Here is an 18,006-nt window from a genome sequence, read left to right as displayed (position 1 = left end):
GCTGCATTAACACTCCGCAGTCAGTTGAGAAGGATCTCTGATAGAGATCGAAACGTTCGAGTAAGTACTCCGTTAACTTGTGCTTTTACAAATTTAGTTCTCATTATGTATTATTATTGCCGTGGTTGTCAATAACATTTAGTTGTCAATATCATTATTGAAGTTGTCATTATCATTGTTGATTTAGTTATTATCAGTAATTAGCAAAGTTACAAACCATCATCATCTTTGTTGTGGGTGTCATCATCATCTTTGTTGTTGAGGTTGCCATCACTATTATTGTCATTAACAATATTATAGTCATCTGCTGGTTCCTGAACAACCTGACACATACAAAAAAATCCCTTTAATAGAGTAAAAGAACTAAAAGTAAAATAGTTTTGCGAATAGTAATTTTTTTTTGTTTTAAATATATTAAAATTTCCAATCAAAATATTTGGCTAACTAGAGTGCATACTAGTACTACTATCTACTGTATAATTTTCCTACCATGAAAATCTCATTCAGAATTTTTTTTCTCCATTGTTCTGTCTTACCACTGTGTGCACTAATAAATACTGCAGGCGTTAGGTGTAATGGGTATGCATTTAACTTGCAATAAGTCAAAAGTTGATTTTAAAATGTTTTTTTTTTCAAAAATATTAAATGTTATTTTTGTAAAAATGTTTTTGACGTTTGTGGTGTGAGATTTGACTCTGTAATTTTGTGCATTAGTAAGTTATTACCTCCGCCAAGGAGGTTATGTTTTCACCCCTGTATGTTTGTGTGTGTGTTTGTGTGTGTGTCTGTGAACAGCCTGGAGGCCACAGTTTTTATCCGATTCTAACCAAATTTGGACACAATGATCTATGCCCAAAAAGCTCGAGTTCGAATTTGAGGGGGAAGGTCATAGGTCAAGGTCACAACTAACAAAAAACTATTTTACTGCCTAGAGACCACAGTTTTGATCCGATTCTCACCAAACTTAGCCACAATGATCAATGACACATCATATAATTGTGGTTAAATTTTGAAGGGTTGGGGTCAAATATCAAGGTCCACAAAAAACAAAAACAAATAAAATAAAAAAATAATAAAAAAAAAAAAAACCCTCAGTGGGGCTTGAACCAGCGATCTCAACTGTGAGAGGCTGGATACATAACCATTACACCACACTGTCATCCACAACTTTGTAGTGTGCAGTTAACATATTTACACTAATAAAAAAAAATGTTTAAAAAAAAAATATTCAGGGGGCATTTTATGTAGGGGAATTTTACAGTAGCCGGAGGTTTGTACTCTCGGAGTACCCTCTAGTTTAGGTTTAATTTCACTCTGTAAAAGTGAATTTCACTCTTCTCTAATGTTTATACATCCAGCCTCCCGAGACCCTGGATTTTTGAAATTTTTTTTCAACAATATATTTGTTTGTGACGTGATTCTGAACCTTATGATTGTCTTCTGATGAAAACTGTGGCCTGCAGACAATGAAATATAATAGTGTTTTGCTGATTGTAATCTTGACCTTAGACCCAACAGTTGTGGTTAGTATACCATAATAGAAAAGTCTTGTAGAAAGTTTTTGTAATATTAAATTTTTTTTATTACATGGTTACATTGTTGACATACATTTTTAGTTGACCTTTCCATTGCTTTTAGTTTGTCTGCAACCACCTTTGTATACAGTTTCAAAGGATTACCTGAAGAAAAAAAACAAAAAACAATGTAAATTTGTGTAGGTCCTAGGTTTGATTTAAGTGAATATATTGATACATAACTTTACCGCTTTCAACCTCATTATTAATGCAATTCTATTTAATGAAACATACATTTACACTAAACAATGTAACATAGTGTACAAATATGTTTGTTTACACTATTCCAAAATGCAATAAAAATATGCATGTTGACACCATGACACAGTTGTACTGTAGTAATTTATTGAATTACATTCTGTTATGTTATGTTTCACTATGTTATAGATACTGAAACTAGAGACAGATGTAAATACAAATAGACTGTTATTTTATTCAGCTCAAGAAGTCGTGTCCATGACAACTTCGTGTCTCTCATCATGCGCCCTCTATATCTTCTAGAAGATCATATTAATTATTTAGTACAATAATGTAACATCCCTCTTCTTAAGGAAAAGTTGCGGTTATGCATAAGTGGATATTATAATAATAAAGAGTTTAATATTATTATGTTGTCTGTGGTCATTATTGTTATTCTCTTGTTATAGTTAACATTAATATTCATAAAAACAATCACTGCTCAAATTACATAAATGATTATTGTCCAACATAACTGTATGTCCATGTAGAGTATGGTTATCAACACTAAAGTCTCAAAACGATAATAACTCACGAACAGTCATTGTTCATTAAACGTTTTCAAACAGTTCACTATAAAAATTAACTTTCTCTCTAAACAGTTCTGTAACACAACTATTTACAAACGTGAAGTATCATGGGTGCTTATCTTGTAGTTTATTCCATGATGTGGTCCTTGAATTTCTCTGGCATAGTGTGGGTTCGTTTAGGTCTCGTTTGCTGGGCTGGTATGATGTTTATCTTTTGTTTCCCAGTTATTTGTGGTGTGATCGCTTGTTTTTCACTAGGTTGTTTGCTCAGGGTGCTAGTTGGTGTAGGTCGTATGTTTATTCGATCTCGCTGGTATTGTACACCTTCTGGTGTTATTACTGTGTAGTTGCGGTCGGAGGTGCATTGAACAACTTTGGCTGGTTGCCACATACTTTTTGGTGCTTTCTGGAACCTGCATTCCTTGCCGACTTCAAGTGGTGGTGGTTCAGCATGATATTGAGCGTATGCTTCTGTGCGATGTGCTTTAGCTTGGATATGATTGTTGTTTCTCTGAGTTGGGAAGTTTATGCTTGGTACAGAGTTCTTGACTTTCCTGTTGAACATTAATGTATATGGTGATGGAATGTCTGATGATATGGGGGTATCTCTCAATGCGACAAGAATTTCATATAAACTCTTTTCCCCTTTCTCTGATTTCTTTAGCATGCTTTTGAGTGTTTGTATGCTTCGTTCAGCTCTCCCATTTGCTTGTTGGTGGTGTGGTGCGCTTGTTCTGTGGATGATTTCGTGGTTGTTGCAGAATGCTTGCAGTGTTTCACTTGTAAGCTGCGATCCATTGTCTGAAATGATTGTAGTGGGATTTCCAAACAGTGAAAATATTGTTTCGAGCTTGTTGATGACTGTATTGCTCGTCGTGTTTATCATTTGGTCTGCCCATATGTATCCTGTGAAGTAGTCAACTGTTAATAGGTATTGCTTTCCTTCAAATTCAAACAGGTCGATTGCAATAATTTCCATAGCTTCAGATGTATGAATGGGTTTTACTGGTAGTTTTGATTGGCTTCTTTGGTGGGTTTGACATGCATCACAATTGTTTATGATACGTTCTATGTCTGCGTTAATTCCTGGCCAGTATACTGATTGTCTGGCTCTCAGTCTGGTCTTCTCAGTTCCTTGGTGTTGTTTGTGGAGTATGTTTAGGATTCTTGGTCTCATCTCTTTTGGTATGATGATTCTGGAGCCTTTGAGAATTATACCATCGTGTATCGCTAGTTCGTATCTATGTTGCCAATACGCATGTGTAGTTTCGTTACACTGGTTTTTTTCGTTTGGCCAGCCATTCAGTATAATTTTGCTGAGTTCTTGTAGCATGTTGTCTGCTGCGGTTGCTTCTTTTATTTTATCTAAGACGAATAATTTCGTATCAGTCAGTTCGTTAATCTGGACATCAAGATCAGGAATTTGAAATGTTCTCTGATTAGTGTCTATGCAGCGCGAGAGGCAGTCTGCTATCGGGACTTCTTTGCCTGGTACATATTTAATTGTGCCTTTGTAATCCTGCATTTGCAGCATCAGTCGTTGGAGTCTGCTTGGCATTTTTGAGATGTCCTTCTTGGCGATGTCTTCTAATGGTTTGTGATCAGAGCAGATTGTGAATTCGCGTCCAAACACATAATATCTGAAGTGTTTTATGGCCCATACGACAGCTAGTGCTTCTCTCTCAATGTTACTGTAATTTTTCTCTGCAGGAGTTAGCGATTTTGATGCGTAATGTATTGGTTTATCTTGTTGCATGAGCACTGCTCCAAGGCCTTTCATGCTTGCATCACACTGGATTGTGATCTCTTTCCTGGCATCAAAATAAGCGAGGACTGGAGTGTTTATGATGGCGTCTTTTATGTTGTCGAGCGCTTTGTCATGGCTCGGTGTCCATTCATATACTGCATCCTTCTGTAGGAGCTTCCTTATAGGCTCTGTTAGATGGCTCAGCTTCGCAAACTTGGACAGATATTGTACTAGTCCCAAGAGCGATTGCAATTCCTGTTTGTTGGCAGGTGCTTTTAGGTTCTGTATTGCTGTTACCTTTGCTGGGTCGGGTGCAATTCCTTCTTTGCTGAGTACATGTCCGAAGAGCTTGACGTTTCGCTTGTTAATTTGGCACTTATCAGGGTTTAGTTTGATGTTTTCCTTTCTACATGCTTTCATGACATCTTGTATGGCCTTCTCATGTTCATTACTGGTTTTGGCTGCTATTAAGATATCATCTTTGATGCAGAAGACATTAGGAATATTGCCAAATATGCCATCTAGGTCCACTTGGAAAACGTCTTGTGCAGATATCAGTCCGAACGGTAGTCTTGTGAAACAAAATCTCCCGTAAATTGTACTGAATGTTGTCAATAGTTGTGATCTGTTGGTAAGTGGTATATTCCAATACCCGCTTCGGAGGTCTAGCGTTGAAAAGTATTTCGCCTCGCGCAGATCTGGGAGTATGTCATCTAAGGTTTTCGCGTAGTAGTGTGGTCTTTTCACAGCCTTGTTGAGGTCATGAGGATCCAAACAAATACGGAGTGTTCCGTTCGGTTTTGTTACGAGTACGATGTTACTGACCCAGTCCGTTGGTTCACGCACTTCCTTTATGATTCCTAGGTCAGTTAATCTGTTTAGTTCATTGCGTAGCGGAATCTTCAGTGCCTCTGGCGTTCTTCGGGCTGGCTTTATTGTTGGTTCCGCATCTTGTGTTAGTTCGATATCGTATTCATTCTGGATTTTTCCTACTCCTTTGAATGTCTCGTGATTTTCTTTAATGAGTTGCTCTTTTGTTGTGATGTTTTCACACTCTTCAATATCAAAGTTTGTGCAACAGTTTTGCTCTTTCTCACATGGGTATCGGACAATGTTTAGCTTGCAGCATAGGTCATGGCTGATCAAGTTGTTACCTTTCTCGGTTATGATAAACTCCACATTGTTCAATTTCATCCGATTGTGTTCAACACTACGTGCTGAAGCTTTGCCAAGGTTTTTGATTGGTATGTTTCCATAGCCTGTGAGGGTTACTGGCGATTTCTCAGTTTGATGACGGGGACCAAATAGAGCTCTGTATGTGCTGTGATTTAGTATATTTTTCGCGGCACCTGTGTCAACTTTCGCTTTAAGGCGTATGCTCTGTTGGTGGTCGGTTCTAACTATTATGACAGCGTATTTTTCACCTCTGGTTGATCTGCTTTCGCATGTATCAATGTTAATCACGTCAAGGTCAAACCCGTAGTTTGCTGGGTCATCGAGGTCATCTGCGGTCGTCTGTATTTCATGCGCATGTCTGGGGTTCTTTTGCCCAGACAAGCATTTCTTGGCCCAGTGGTTTCGTTTTCCGCATTTTCTGCATGACTGGCCATACGCTGGACACTGTCTCGGTTTGTGTACCGTTCCACAGCTTTTTGTGTTTGTTGTAGTTAGGCTTGTTGTAGTTTACTGCCTCTACATTGCTGTTAGTCTCGTGATCCAACGCTTTTAATTGCTTGTCTGCTGCCTCGCTGATTCTCAAACTTTCTAGTGTTGTTTTCAGATCAGTGTTTTTGTCTTTTAGACGAAAGATTCTGGCTTTCGCAGCCGCGTCAGAGCATCCTATTACTAGTTTGTCTCTTAGCATCTCGTCTTCTTTCGTATCAAACTTACATTCTTCTGCCAATTGTCTTAGACGGACAAAATATTGGTCGATGGTCTCGCCAGTTTCTTGTTTTGCAGTGTAAAATCTGTGCCGTTCGTATAGAACATTCCGTGTGGGCTTAAAATGTTCCTGTAACTTTGCTAATATTGTGTCATGGTCTGTCATTTCTGCGTCTGTGAGCCCTAATGTTTTTAGTCTCTTACGGCAGTCATCTCCCATGATTGATTTTAGTGTAGCAATTTGAATGTTAGTGTTCTTTTTGTCAAGGCCTACAGCAATTCTGTAATCTACCCAGGCCTCCTTGAAAGTTATCCAAGCCTTCTCTAGGTTACCGCTTCCCGCAAAGGTCATTGCCTTTGGCGGTGGGATTGCGTAAGCCATGATATGGTGTACGTCGTTGTACAACGCTACTCACGGTTTCACGTTTTAACTTGTTGGACGCCTCACTGCGACGTTCTCTCGGCGCTCTGTCGGCGGTGCAGGGGTTAGCTAGCCTAGCTGACTTTCTCGTTATTTTACGCAAAGGAATCTTGATTAATTCTCCTGTCCTTTGGTCGGGGTCACCATGTTATGTTATGTTTCACTATGTTATAGATACTGAAACTAGAGACAGATGTAAATACAAATAGACTGTTATTTTATTCAGCTCAAGAAGTCGTGTCCATGACAACTTCGTGTCTCTCATCATGCGCCCTCTATATCTTCTAGAAGATCATATTAATTATTTAGTACAATAATGTAACACATTCCATCTATACTTTCATTTTATTGTGGGTTTGTTTGTGTTTATTATGATGAGATTAAAGATAATAATTTTACATGGATGGTGGTAAAAGTAATAATGCTAATTGTTTACCACTATCAGCAGTATCTTCTGTCCACGTTGTGCTTGCTGTTCTAATCACTGCTATGCCATCTGTAATGTTATGGTCTTTCTCAAATCTGACAGAAATATAATAATTTGTAACCAACAATGATTTTCAGTCATTTTAAGTACTCTAAAATTTTCAATTTTCTCCTTTTAATTCAAAACCATTTTAATATATTCAATTATTATATATTTAGGAAGTCAAGTTATCCAACAATTCGTATGATTTTTTTTTAGAAGACAAGATTAAAATTAAATTCTATAATCTATAGAAAATGTGATGGTGTTATAATTAGGTAGTAACTGATTTAATTATTTCTAAAAGTTGTTATAATTCAACTGTTGTTAGATTTATCACTGCAATATTTAGAAAGTGGTAGGTATCAAAAACATATCAAGAAGTTGGCTGGTTTGTAATTCTTAGTTGACTCACAAATATTTTGTAATGTTCATTTCACTTTTGTAACAGTGGCACACTTCACATTTTGAAGGTGCGTCCAACAAAGTATATAACACAAAATAGACAAATACATAAGTAATCTTACTTAATCTACATAACATTTAATAAAACCCATTCACTCCCCTCCCTCTGCCCTCCTCACTTCCCAAAGATAACAAGTAAACCATTATCATCAATCTACTACTTACTCTTTTCCAAGACATGCATTTATGAGGCATGTTTTACCAACTCCTTCCTGTCCAATTACCTTAAGCATTCCAAGATTGACTTTCACTTTACCCTCTTTCAAGGCTTCATTGTAGGCTTCCTGAAAATCTAATTCACGAGCAGCAATTTCGAAAGTAAGTTCTGAACCTTGAATAAGATTTTAAAACGTAAATTGCAATTTATAGTTTCATGAGAATACTGTAAAAAAGTTTCAGTTTCCTTCATAAATAATGAGTGCTGTTTAATTTTTAAAAGTAGAAATTAAACCATTTTATTATCTATACATACTGTAGAACACAAACAGACTTATACTGGATCAGTTATTTAGTACACCTAAATTAATTTTGAAAATATAATTCACGAGCAGCAATATCTGAAAATTGAATCAAGATTTTAATAGATTTTTAAAACATCTGGAGTAAATAAAGTCCAAAAAAAACCACAAAAAAAAACCAACTTTTTTTCTTAATACGAAAGCAATACCAAATAACAGAAATAATAGAAATTGCGTTCAAAGTGATAGTTTTGACAATTAATTTTAATAGGAAAAGTTAAAATTGTAAATGAATTTGCTTTTATTCAAAATTGAAATATTATTGCACGCGTATACGAATTAATTTAATTAAAAACCTACCATTTATCCTAAATTAAAAATAACTGGTAATTATCGTGGAGCTGCTGTTGTAAACACACGTTTGCAATTATATCATTGATATTACATATTCTATTCTTTGGTGAAAGGATACACGACATATTGTTTTGTTTTTTTAATACCATGCATGTATGTTATTAGGTTAAAAGGCTATTTGTTGCGTAATATGTTTACAATTGAAACTGAATTCACAATTATCTACGTCATAATCACATTTATTTATGATTATCCACAATTTGATGCCAAATGACATGATACAATTGTGCATTTATAGGCCTTAATAATTAATGCTGTATCCATGAAAATAAAAGGTATTATAGAGGGCGACAAACAGAATATAGCATTAATCAGAACGAAATTATAACAATGTTGTTTGAACCAAGATGGTTGTAACTACAGTACATGAATTATTACGGTGAATTACTATTTTTCAATTTGATTACAAAAATCTCATCAATTGTTTTTATTATTATTATGAAGACATTTTATTTTCAAATTAATTACGATTAAAGTAAGACGATGTGATTTTATTATTCATTCAATCTTTTATGTCTGAATCTCTGGACCATAGAAAGTAAAATTAAATATAAATTTAAATAAAGACCGTACTAATTACTACTACTCATCTCATGTTGTTAATGCATTAAGAATGTTTGATTGTTACAGAAATGTAGTACGAGGCCAAGTATTTACTTTCACCAAAATTATACGGTACATTATTTAGTAATGGAGAAACAATTACTGTAAACGGACAAAAAATGCTACAATGATATTCTATACCGCTAATAAAAATATCTATTAATTATTGCATTAATTCAACACAAATATTTTTCATTATTTATACGAAATAATAATAACAAAACAGCAGCAATGTATTAACATGCACCTTCAGTCGGCGGACATGGATTTAATGTTGTCAAGACTGTTTTTTTTTTTTTTTTACCAAATTAATGTTTTTAGGCTTTTCGCACTAACATACCTTTAGTCAGAGGTGTTACTCTTGCTCCCAGTCCAACTTGTCTTAAATTGTTAATGAATTCTTCAATTTTTTCTTCACAGATTATTTTTCTCTGTTCAAAATCCAGAATCATGCTCCAGGCATCTTTATAATTCTTTAACGCACTACCATTGTACAATGCATCGATTCTGTCCACATCAGCCTGTCTAAGTCCATTTCCGAAAGCTACAATTTGTAGTCGATATCGAGTGAACTTAGTAATTTCTTGAACTTCAAGAAAAGAATGTTTGAGACGATCTATGACACCAAACTGTTCAGTTACTTTTATTGTGTCGTATAGCAATATACGATTGTCTGAACTTAAACGTCCATTTGCCCTTAATTCCTGTAGTAAGTGTATCGTTTTGGTGGCGCTGTCTATTTTCGATGCTGCAATCAAATCTTGGTACAAAACTTTCAGCTGTCTCAAGAGGTCGTGTTCATCATACCAAGTTGAAACATATACTAAATCCAGATCAAAATCTATAAAAAAAAATGGTAACAGAAAACAAATAAGACAACGATTTGAATAACTTGCCATTACTAAAAAAACGTGTTTATTTTGTTGTACCTGCTGCCATGTTGTCGATTTTCTGTTTTCATTTCTGAAAAATATAAATTTAAAATAGGATAATATAAAATGACGCCGCGGTGTGTAATGAACAATCCAGCGTGGAATCCAAAGTCAAATATGACTTTTCAATTTAAATTAGGCTCTATTTATTACAATCAAGCATTGTAACATGTATTGCTAATCGGAATGTCATCGGGTGACGTCATGCTACATACAGTACATAACTTAAGGCTCTAGTCATTACAATCAAGCATTGTAACATGTATTGCTAATCGGAATGTCATCGGGTGACGTCATGCTACATACAGTACATAACTTAAGGCTCTAGTCATTACAATCAAGCATTGTAACATGTATTGCTAATCGGAATGTCATCGGGTGACGTCATGCTACATACAGTACATAACTTAAGGCTCTAGTCATTACAATCAAGCATTGTAACATGTATTGCTAATCGGAATGTCATCGGGTGACGTCATGCTACATACAGTACATAACTTAAGGCTCTAGTCATTACAATCAGGCATTATAACATGTATTGCTAATCGGAATTTTATCGGGTGACGTCATAGTGTACCAAAGCCTAATTTAAAAGATATGAAAGAGCGAGAGAACCTGGGAGGCTACACTCTTTATTTAATAGAATACAACATAAAAAATATGCTCTCAGGATAATCAAATCATTGAAGTTAAATGTTTTTCATTCATTTATTATTTTTATTTGTAATATTTTTAATAGAATTTTAAAAGACCCTGAACATGAACTACTGACAATCTTGTATCCAGCTGCTGGATGGGCTACTAGATCTTGTTAACAACATTTCACAATCAGGTAAAATATACCTGTTTTACATTGTGCTCCTGCAGTCTACGCCTTAATCGCATCTATCAACTAATGCGCTTTAACTATAAGAACTATTATTTCAATTTTTATATGTAACTCACGGTTTTCAACGGTGACGTCATCTGCTATCTGGTAAAGTGAACAGTTTTCTTAACTCGGTTCCCAGCTTTGCTTTACAATTCTTTACAGTTCCTTCTGATTGGACAACGAGAAGGCCAAATGCACCAATTTGTCTGTAAGACTGCACGTAATCAGTTCTATTGTTCCCACCACACAAATCACAACTGGGCCTGAACGATGCATATAATTGGCTTCTACTTCAATCACAACTAGGCTTGGTACCACACTCAATTTCTTATGGTTACGTTTTTTATTTTGAAATTTGCTGAAACATTTAGGCCATCTGGTGAAAATCCTATCGTTCAATCCCGTTCCAGTCGCAATAGACTAAATAAACTGTACATGATAATTATGTTAATAATATTTTAAAAGTAATAACACAAATTTTCACCTAAAAAACGTATCATATAACAAGGAAATCACATTTCAACGTCAGTATTTGAAAAATGTTTTACATTGTGTTGACCCATGACCTTGGTACAAGCAACAACATTATAAAAATATTCGAGGAGCTGTTTTGAAAGGCATTTTTTATTGTGATAAAGGTAATTTAACAGTGGCTAAATCATGGGAACATGTTACATAATGGCCAAAAATTGTATGATGTGGGTGTGAGAAAAAATTTAGTTAGAAAATATACAGTAACAGTGTGGTGCGAAACTGCAGTAGCGCCGACAAAGTTACGATAGGAAAGAAGCATAATACAGAAAAAAATGATGAAACAGGACATTTAATACAAGGAGTTGTCCGCTACTAAGCGGATAACTAATAATACAGAAAAAAAAAAAAATATTGATCCAATACAATAAAAAGGAGTTATTCGCTACTAAGCGGATAACTAATAATACAGAAAAAAAAAAAAAATATTGATCCAATACAATAAAAAGGAGTTATCCGCTACTAAGCGGATAACTAATAATACAGAAAAAAAAAAAAAATATTGATCCAATACAATAAAAAGGAGTTATCCGCTACTAAGCGGATAACTAATAATACAGAAAAAAAAAAAAAATATTGATCCAATACAATAAAAAGGAGTTATCCGCTACTAAGCGGATAACTAATAAAGATTTAATACAATAACAATAGGTGATCATTTTATTCTAATGATGAATATAATTTGTAACTCATTGCAAAAAATTATAGGATATTTTGTAAATATCGAAAAATTATATTACAAAACTAGATATTTCATTAAAATAGATTTTTCAAATAATAGATTTAAACACTATTTGATGAAATGTAAATGAAACTACTGTACAAATGTACAGTAGTTTCATTTACATTTCATCAAATAGTGTTTAAATCTATTATTTGAAAAATCTATTTTAATGAAATATCTAGTTTTGTAATATAATTAGACTATTTATGATGGCTGATTTAATGAAGATGATTTATTTTATAAAATTATTAACATGCACGCATTAAATGTCATTCCATAATAAGCATAAAAAACAACGCACAATTAAATGAATAATAAATTTCCAACAAACACAGTTGCAATCTTACACATATATATCATATATAAACCATATAATGAAATATTTGATTATTAAGTTTCAAAATCATTCTTTTAAAATTGTATAACTATTGCAAACTACCAACCATTTTTGTTCCTAATTAAATTAAACATCTTGGTCTATGGAGGAAAAACCATGACTGATCCGAAACGTCCCTGATAATTACATAAATACTATTGTTTGATCAATAGGTAAGATAGTCTCAGTATAAACAAAAAAGCTAATTTAAAGACAGCAAACCACAATTAAAAAGAATTAAAAAGACATTTAAAACAGCATTTATTCTCACACAACATATTTCTGTTGGATTATAAACCAAAATATGTTTTGGTTACTGTTTGTTGTATGAACCATTGTATTGTATTATTACTGACTAGCTTTAAACCATGCAGCTATTATTACAGCTCCATGTTTAAACCTTCATACAACAAGCTCTACTAGCTTAAAAGCCAAATTACTATAATGAAATTTAAAAATACAGTATATATAACTCACATCACACTAATGAATTCATAAATAATTGTAGGTAACCATAAAATGATGTCATTTGTCTGTAAAAGAATCCACCATCCACTAGTCCAGCAATGGGATTGTACAGCCCTACTGTACATCAATGGACGCTACCAGCCTACAAGGTGTTTATTGTTATGCAAAATGCCAACACCCTCTTTGCCGCCTTCTGTATGTCACATGACTTCTTAATCAGTCTTGCATGTCAGCCTATTTAATGGAAAATAAAAGATTTTATATCAACAGAGAACAAACTCACAAACGCAGTTTTTGATGGGTTTTTATGATATGGTCTATTGAAATTAATAATCACTTGCGTGTCTAAACCTGAAAGACAACAATGACTGAAAACTGCCCTGGGGTTTTCCAGTCAATGGGCCTGTTCGGACGGGACTGAAACTACCGTGTACTTCCAACTGTGAGGTCGCGTGTGGCAATTAACTTACGCCTCTGGCTATAAAAAATTAGAAAACCATCTGGACGAAAAATCCACCAACTTTACTGGTTATTTCAATCCCATTCCAATTACACGCTGCCTCGGGGTATAATTAATCAAGCGTTAACGGGATTATGTCAAATCGCGACCTCAAATAAGCTTTCTGATTGTTTAACAATTATTGTTTAAAATGTTCTTTTTCGTTAATGCGAATGTATATCTATTGTTTTGTAAAATTATATATAAATAATCAACTCGTTGGTTTTTTTCCGGTGACCTGAACTTGCGAATCGGTGGCTTATAATGTACATGTAACGTCAGGGAGTTCTGTATTGTGGTAGCCTGGTGTCTGTGAATTACCACATCAACCGTTCGGCTCGCACGATAAGAGGGGTACAGTGCGTGTTAAATGGAATTTTTACAACAATAGTTCGGCTCGCACGATGAATACACGTGGTGATTTTTACAAGAGGGGTACAGTGCGTGTACATTAAATGGAATTTTCACAACAATAGTTCGGCTCGCACGATAAATACACGTGGTGATTTTTACAAGAGGGGTACAGTGCGTGTACATTAAATGGAATTTCCACAACAATAGTTCGGCTCGCACGATAAATACATGTGGTGATTTTTACAAGAGGGGTACAGTGCTTGTACATTAAATGGAATTTCCACAACAATAGTTCGGCTCGCACGATAAACACACGTGGTCAACAAACAACATACGTTAGCAGGATTTTCGATCATTATTTATTTAAAAAGTAAATTGTATTCGATGTATTATAAATATATAGGTCTGGTTGTCGATTGAAAAATAATAATTGAACGATTCGCGCGCGAAACGACATGCAATATCCAGTTGAATTTGTCAACACGCCATGTCAATTGATATGGGTCGACGCACAGAGGGCGCTTTTTGACCTAAGAATTCCGATCTTAATTGGTTTCGTGTCAGCTTACCGGTACTTTGTTTATTCGTACGAACGTCGTATGGGTTTTACCCCAAGGGTAAAAACCAAATAAACGTGTATTTCAATCGCCGTACGAACACGGTCAATGTGAAAGTGCACCTTAAACAAGGGCTAGGCAAACACACATCATCACATGACTTTTTCTGTGTAACTTACCCTATATTATAATAAATTATTTAATTTATTAAAACCACAAAATGTTTGTCAACTGTCAATGCATGTTACCAAATCTCCATTAGTATGAAGAGTGCTCTAAGTCTAAGACATGAAAAAATGTTAAACTGACTAATTAAGATAAAATAATTGCATAATGAAATTAAATTTCCTATCAGTTTTATTTTGTGCTGTAACAATACACATGTCTTATGTGCACAATCTAACACACAAAACAACAACACAATCCTTTGTAGTATACTGTACATTAGAAATACTAATACTCTTTTAAACAAATTAAACTTTTAAGTCACAATAAATTAATGTCAATAAAACAAAAAATAAAAAGTATTTTTGATGGTGTAACTGGAAACTGAATTCAGATTTACAGTAGCCATAGTACAGCACCTACAATTATCCTACTTGACACATAAAATGTGTATTTAGGTTGTTCACAACTTTATGTTCCTTCCAAAGGATGAGGTAATCATAAGACAACATCTAGTTGACAATTTTACCAGACAATTGATATCTGATAATAGATGACAGATACTTGTCAGTACAAATAATGTATCACAAATCACAAATCTGATAACGTATTAATAGTTAATGCACACAATTGTGACAAAACTGTATCATAAATGTATAGTGGCATTCATCCTGAGTTGAGGAAATTCAGATATGGCATGTACTGTACTCACAGCAGCCACAGTGCATGGTGTACAGTACCAAGTCAATCAACACACTGTGAGGTTGTACACAGCAGCAACAGTGCATGGTGTACAGTACCAAGTCAATCAACACACTGTGAGATTGTACACAGCAGCCACAGTGCATGGTGTACAGTACCAAGTCAATCAACACACTGTGAGATTGTACACAGCAGCCACAGTGCATGGTGTACAGTACCAAGTCAATCAACACACTGTGAGATTGTACACAGCAGCCACAGTGCATGGTGTACAGTACCAAGTCAATCAACACACTGTGAGATTGTACACAGCAGCCACAGTGCATGGTGTACAGTACCAAGTCAATCAACACACTGTGAGATTGTACACAGCAGCCACAGTGCATGGTGTACAGTACCAAGTCAATCAACACACTGTGAGATTGTACACAGCAGTCACAGTGAATGGTCTACAGTACCAATTCAATCAACACACTGTGAGATGGTACACAGCAGCCACAGTGCATGGTCTACAGTACCAAGTCAATCAACACATTGTGAGATTGTACACAGCAGCCATAGTGCATGGTGTACAGTACCAAGTCAATCAACACACTGTGAGATTGTACACAGCAGCCACAGTGAATGGTCTACAGTACCAAGTCAATCAACACACTGTGAGATTGTACACAGCAGCCACAGTGCATGGTGTACAGTACCAAGTCAATCAACACACTGTGAGATTGTACACAGCAGCCACAGTGAATGGTGTACAGTACCAAGTCAATCAACACACTGTGAGATTGTACACAGCAGCCACAGTGCATGGTGTACAGTACCAAGTCAATCAACACACTGTGAGATTGTACACAGCAGTCACAGTGAATGGTCTACAGTACCAAGTCAATCAACACACTGTGAGATGATCCCTTATTACACTTTTTAAATAGTGTACCAATTTCTTTATCATACCATGGACCTATAAATTAGATAGGTCCATGATCATATTCTATGTGCATTGCAAGTTCTCAAATTGTTAAAATAAATTTCAGTATTAAATAGAAAAGTTCAGTAGTTTTTTACGCATTACGTCAAACTATGCAACAGTTATTCGTCGTTTCGATGCATCATGAAACAGTGGCGTATCCAGGATTTTGAAGTTGGGGGGGCCGGGAATTGCCAATTTGCCAACAAAATTGGTGTACATACACGACGTCTCTGATCAAGGATTACATAGTCATATTGTCTTATATCCGGGGATAACGATGCAAAATTAAAACCAAACCAACATTATCTGTTAGTATGTTGTATTCATATTACAATAAAGAAAGAATTAGGAAAATCTGATTTGTAGTTTTCGAAATATAGGGTCTAAAACATCGCCGAAAATGATCGTTTTTAGCCAAGAAAGAAGTAAAACAATTTGCGGCCTCAGTCGACAATTCTATTAACTACGCCATTTTTGGTTAAAATAATTACATATAATTACGTTTTTTAGTAATTTATTTTATATATCACCATTGGAAATATCAATAAAACATGTTATTAAATGCTTATAAAATATATAAAGTTGTTTACTTAACGGAATTCGGACAAATTCATTGCTCTAACTTTGTGTAGTAACGATCAGAGAGATTCATGGTACACGTGCGAGAGAAAACATTCCGCTGCGGGTGATTCGCATCCACCAATCAAATCAGCTAGAATCCTAAATCATTCAACCGTGAGCAATGCCAATCGCGAAAAAGCTCAGCTTTGATTGGCTTACGATGACATCATATCACAAAATGGTGGTTTTGTAGTTGAGCCTCACGGAATATTCTGTTCCAAAAATGAAATACATGGATATTTTTTATGGTATATGTGCTTTTTCTTTAAAAATTTTGAATAATAAAGGCCTCATATCGAGAAAAAAAAACGGGTTTTTTGCACTTATAATAAATATATCTTAGACAAAAAAGCACATGGCATGTGGAACTATATAATCTCTTAGCGTAGGAAGACATACAAATCCCAGGTCATGAGAGGCTCAACTGCATGCAAAAACAAGGTCAAAGACTTTTGAGTAAACAATCTACCGCGTACGGCCGTACGTACGTGCTACACATTTTTTACGTGTTTCGTTAGATGTAATGAAAATAAAAAATAGTTGATCTGAAGGGATCAATGATGATATGATATGTAAATAAACAAACACTCAAAAGAATTATGTTTACAGTTCAATTATTGTCAGAATAAATAGTTTATTTTTTTCCCCGGCACCTTTGTTTGCCGACGGCCGCGATGATGTGCCGACGGAAACGAAATCAGGGGGGCCCAGGCCCCCCTGCCCCCCTACTGGATACGCCACTGTCATGAAAACAAAAGACCACCACACTGTGTTTCTTTTAAATGAAAGACCACAACACGGTGTTTGAATGCATGTTATGAGATCAGTGAGACCCCAGGAAGGCCTGTTTGTTATGTGGTGACACAAGTATAGAAACAACGTCAACTCACTTCTGATTGGGTGGTTAAAAAGCTTACGTATAATATATTTTTTCTCCATTCATATACAAAGTAAAAGCTGATTCGACCAACGAGATGGATGGCTTGGTGTATTGATAAGGGTATATAGCCCCAGAGACAGGGGTTGCGGGGTTGATGTCCGTTCCCTAACTAACAGCAAGTTGTGGAGACTCCCTCCATGCCTACTACTCTACTACTAGGCCTTTGTTAGCTAGAGCAAGGCTAGAGGTAGGGCCTGCCCCAGCTAGTAGGGCTAGGCCTACTAAACTACTAGCAATGGGAATCCCTAGCAATACCAATAGACTACTAGGGCCTAGGCTAGGCCAGGCTAGTTAGGCCGAGCCTAGCTAGAGAGAGAGAGAGTATGAATGAGGCCTAGGCCTAGCCTACTAGGCGTAGGCTAGTCTAGGATACGAATATAAGATCCAAAAAATTAAAAGAAGAAAGACCTGCTATTAAAACAATATAGTATAACGAATTCCGTATATGATATGGTATGATAATAATGACACAAACAAAAACTTACTTCTTAATCTAATATGTT

The 18,006-nt window shown here is 35.4% G+C and overlaps 1 protein-coding gene and 1 long non-coding RNA gene across 2 annotated transcripts in view; both read right to left on the bottom strand.

Annotated features, from left to right (window-relative positions):
* LOC140047662 (uncharacterized) overlaps positions 1-11,004 on the bottom strand; it is a 22,295-nt gene extending 11,291 nt beyond the window's left edge. Inside the window, exons 1-7 of the mRNA XM_072092700.1 lie at positions 10,674-11,004; positions 9,726-9,759; positions 9,137-9,637; positions 7,487-7,652; positions 6,827-6,912; positions 1,609-1,679; positions 218-323 (exon numbers count right to left, since the gene is read on the bottom strand). Of these exons, the coding sequence (XP_071948801.1) occupies positions 218-323; positions 1,609-1,679; positions 6,827-6,912; positions 7,487-7,652; positions 9,137-9,637; positions 9,726-9,735 (940 nt within the window). The 5' untranslated portion in view covers positions 9,736-9,759; positions 10,674-11,004. The remainder of the gene's footprint in view (positions 1-217; positions 324-1,608; positions 1,680-6,826; positions 6,913-7,486; positions 7,653-9,136; positions 9,638-9,725; positions 9,760-10,673) is intronic.
* On the bottom strand, positions 11,000-18,006 carry LOC140046815 (uncharacterized). Its single transcript, XR_011844856.1, has 3 exons — positions 17,989-18,006; positions 12,708-12,932; positions 11,000-11,028 (listed from the first exon to the last, which is right to left on the bottom strand). It is a non-coding gene; the product is annotated as an uncharacterized lncRNA (long non-coding RNA).

Source organism: Antedon mediterranea, chromosome 4 (genome assembly GCF_964355755.1).
Source record: "Antedon mediterranea chromosome 4, ecAntMedi1.1, whole genome shotgun sequence".
Taxonomy (NCBI): Eukaryota; Metazoa; Echinodermata; class Crinoidea; order Comatulida; family Antedonidae; genus Antedon; species Antedon mediterranea.
Note: the sequence above shows the minus strand (reverse complement) of the source record. Positions and strands in the feature narration are given on the sequence as shown.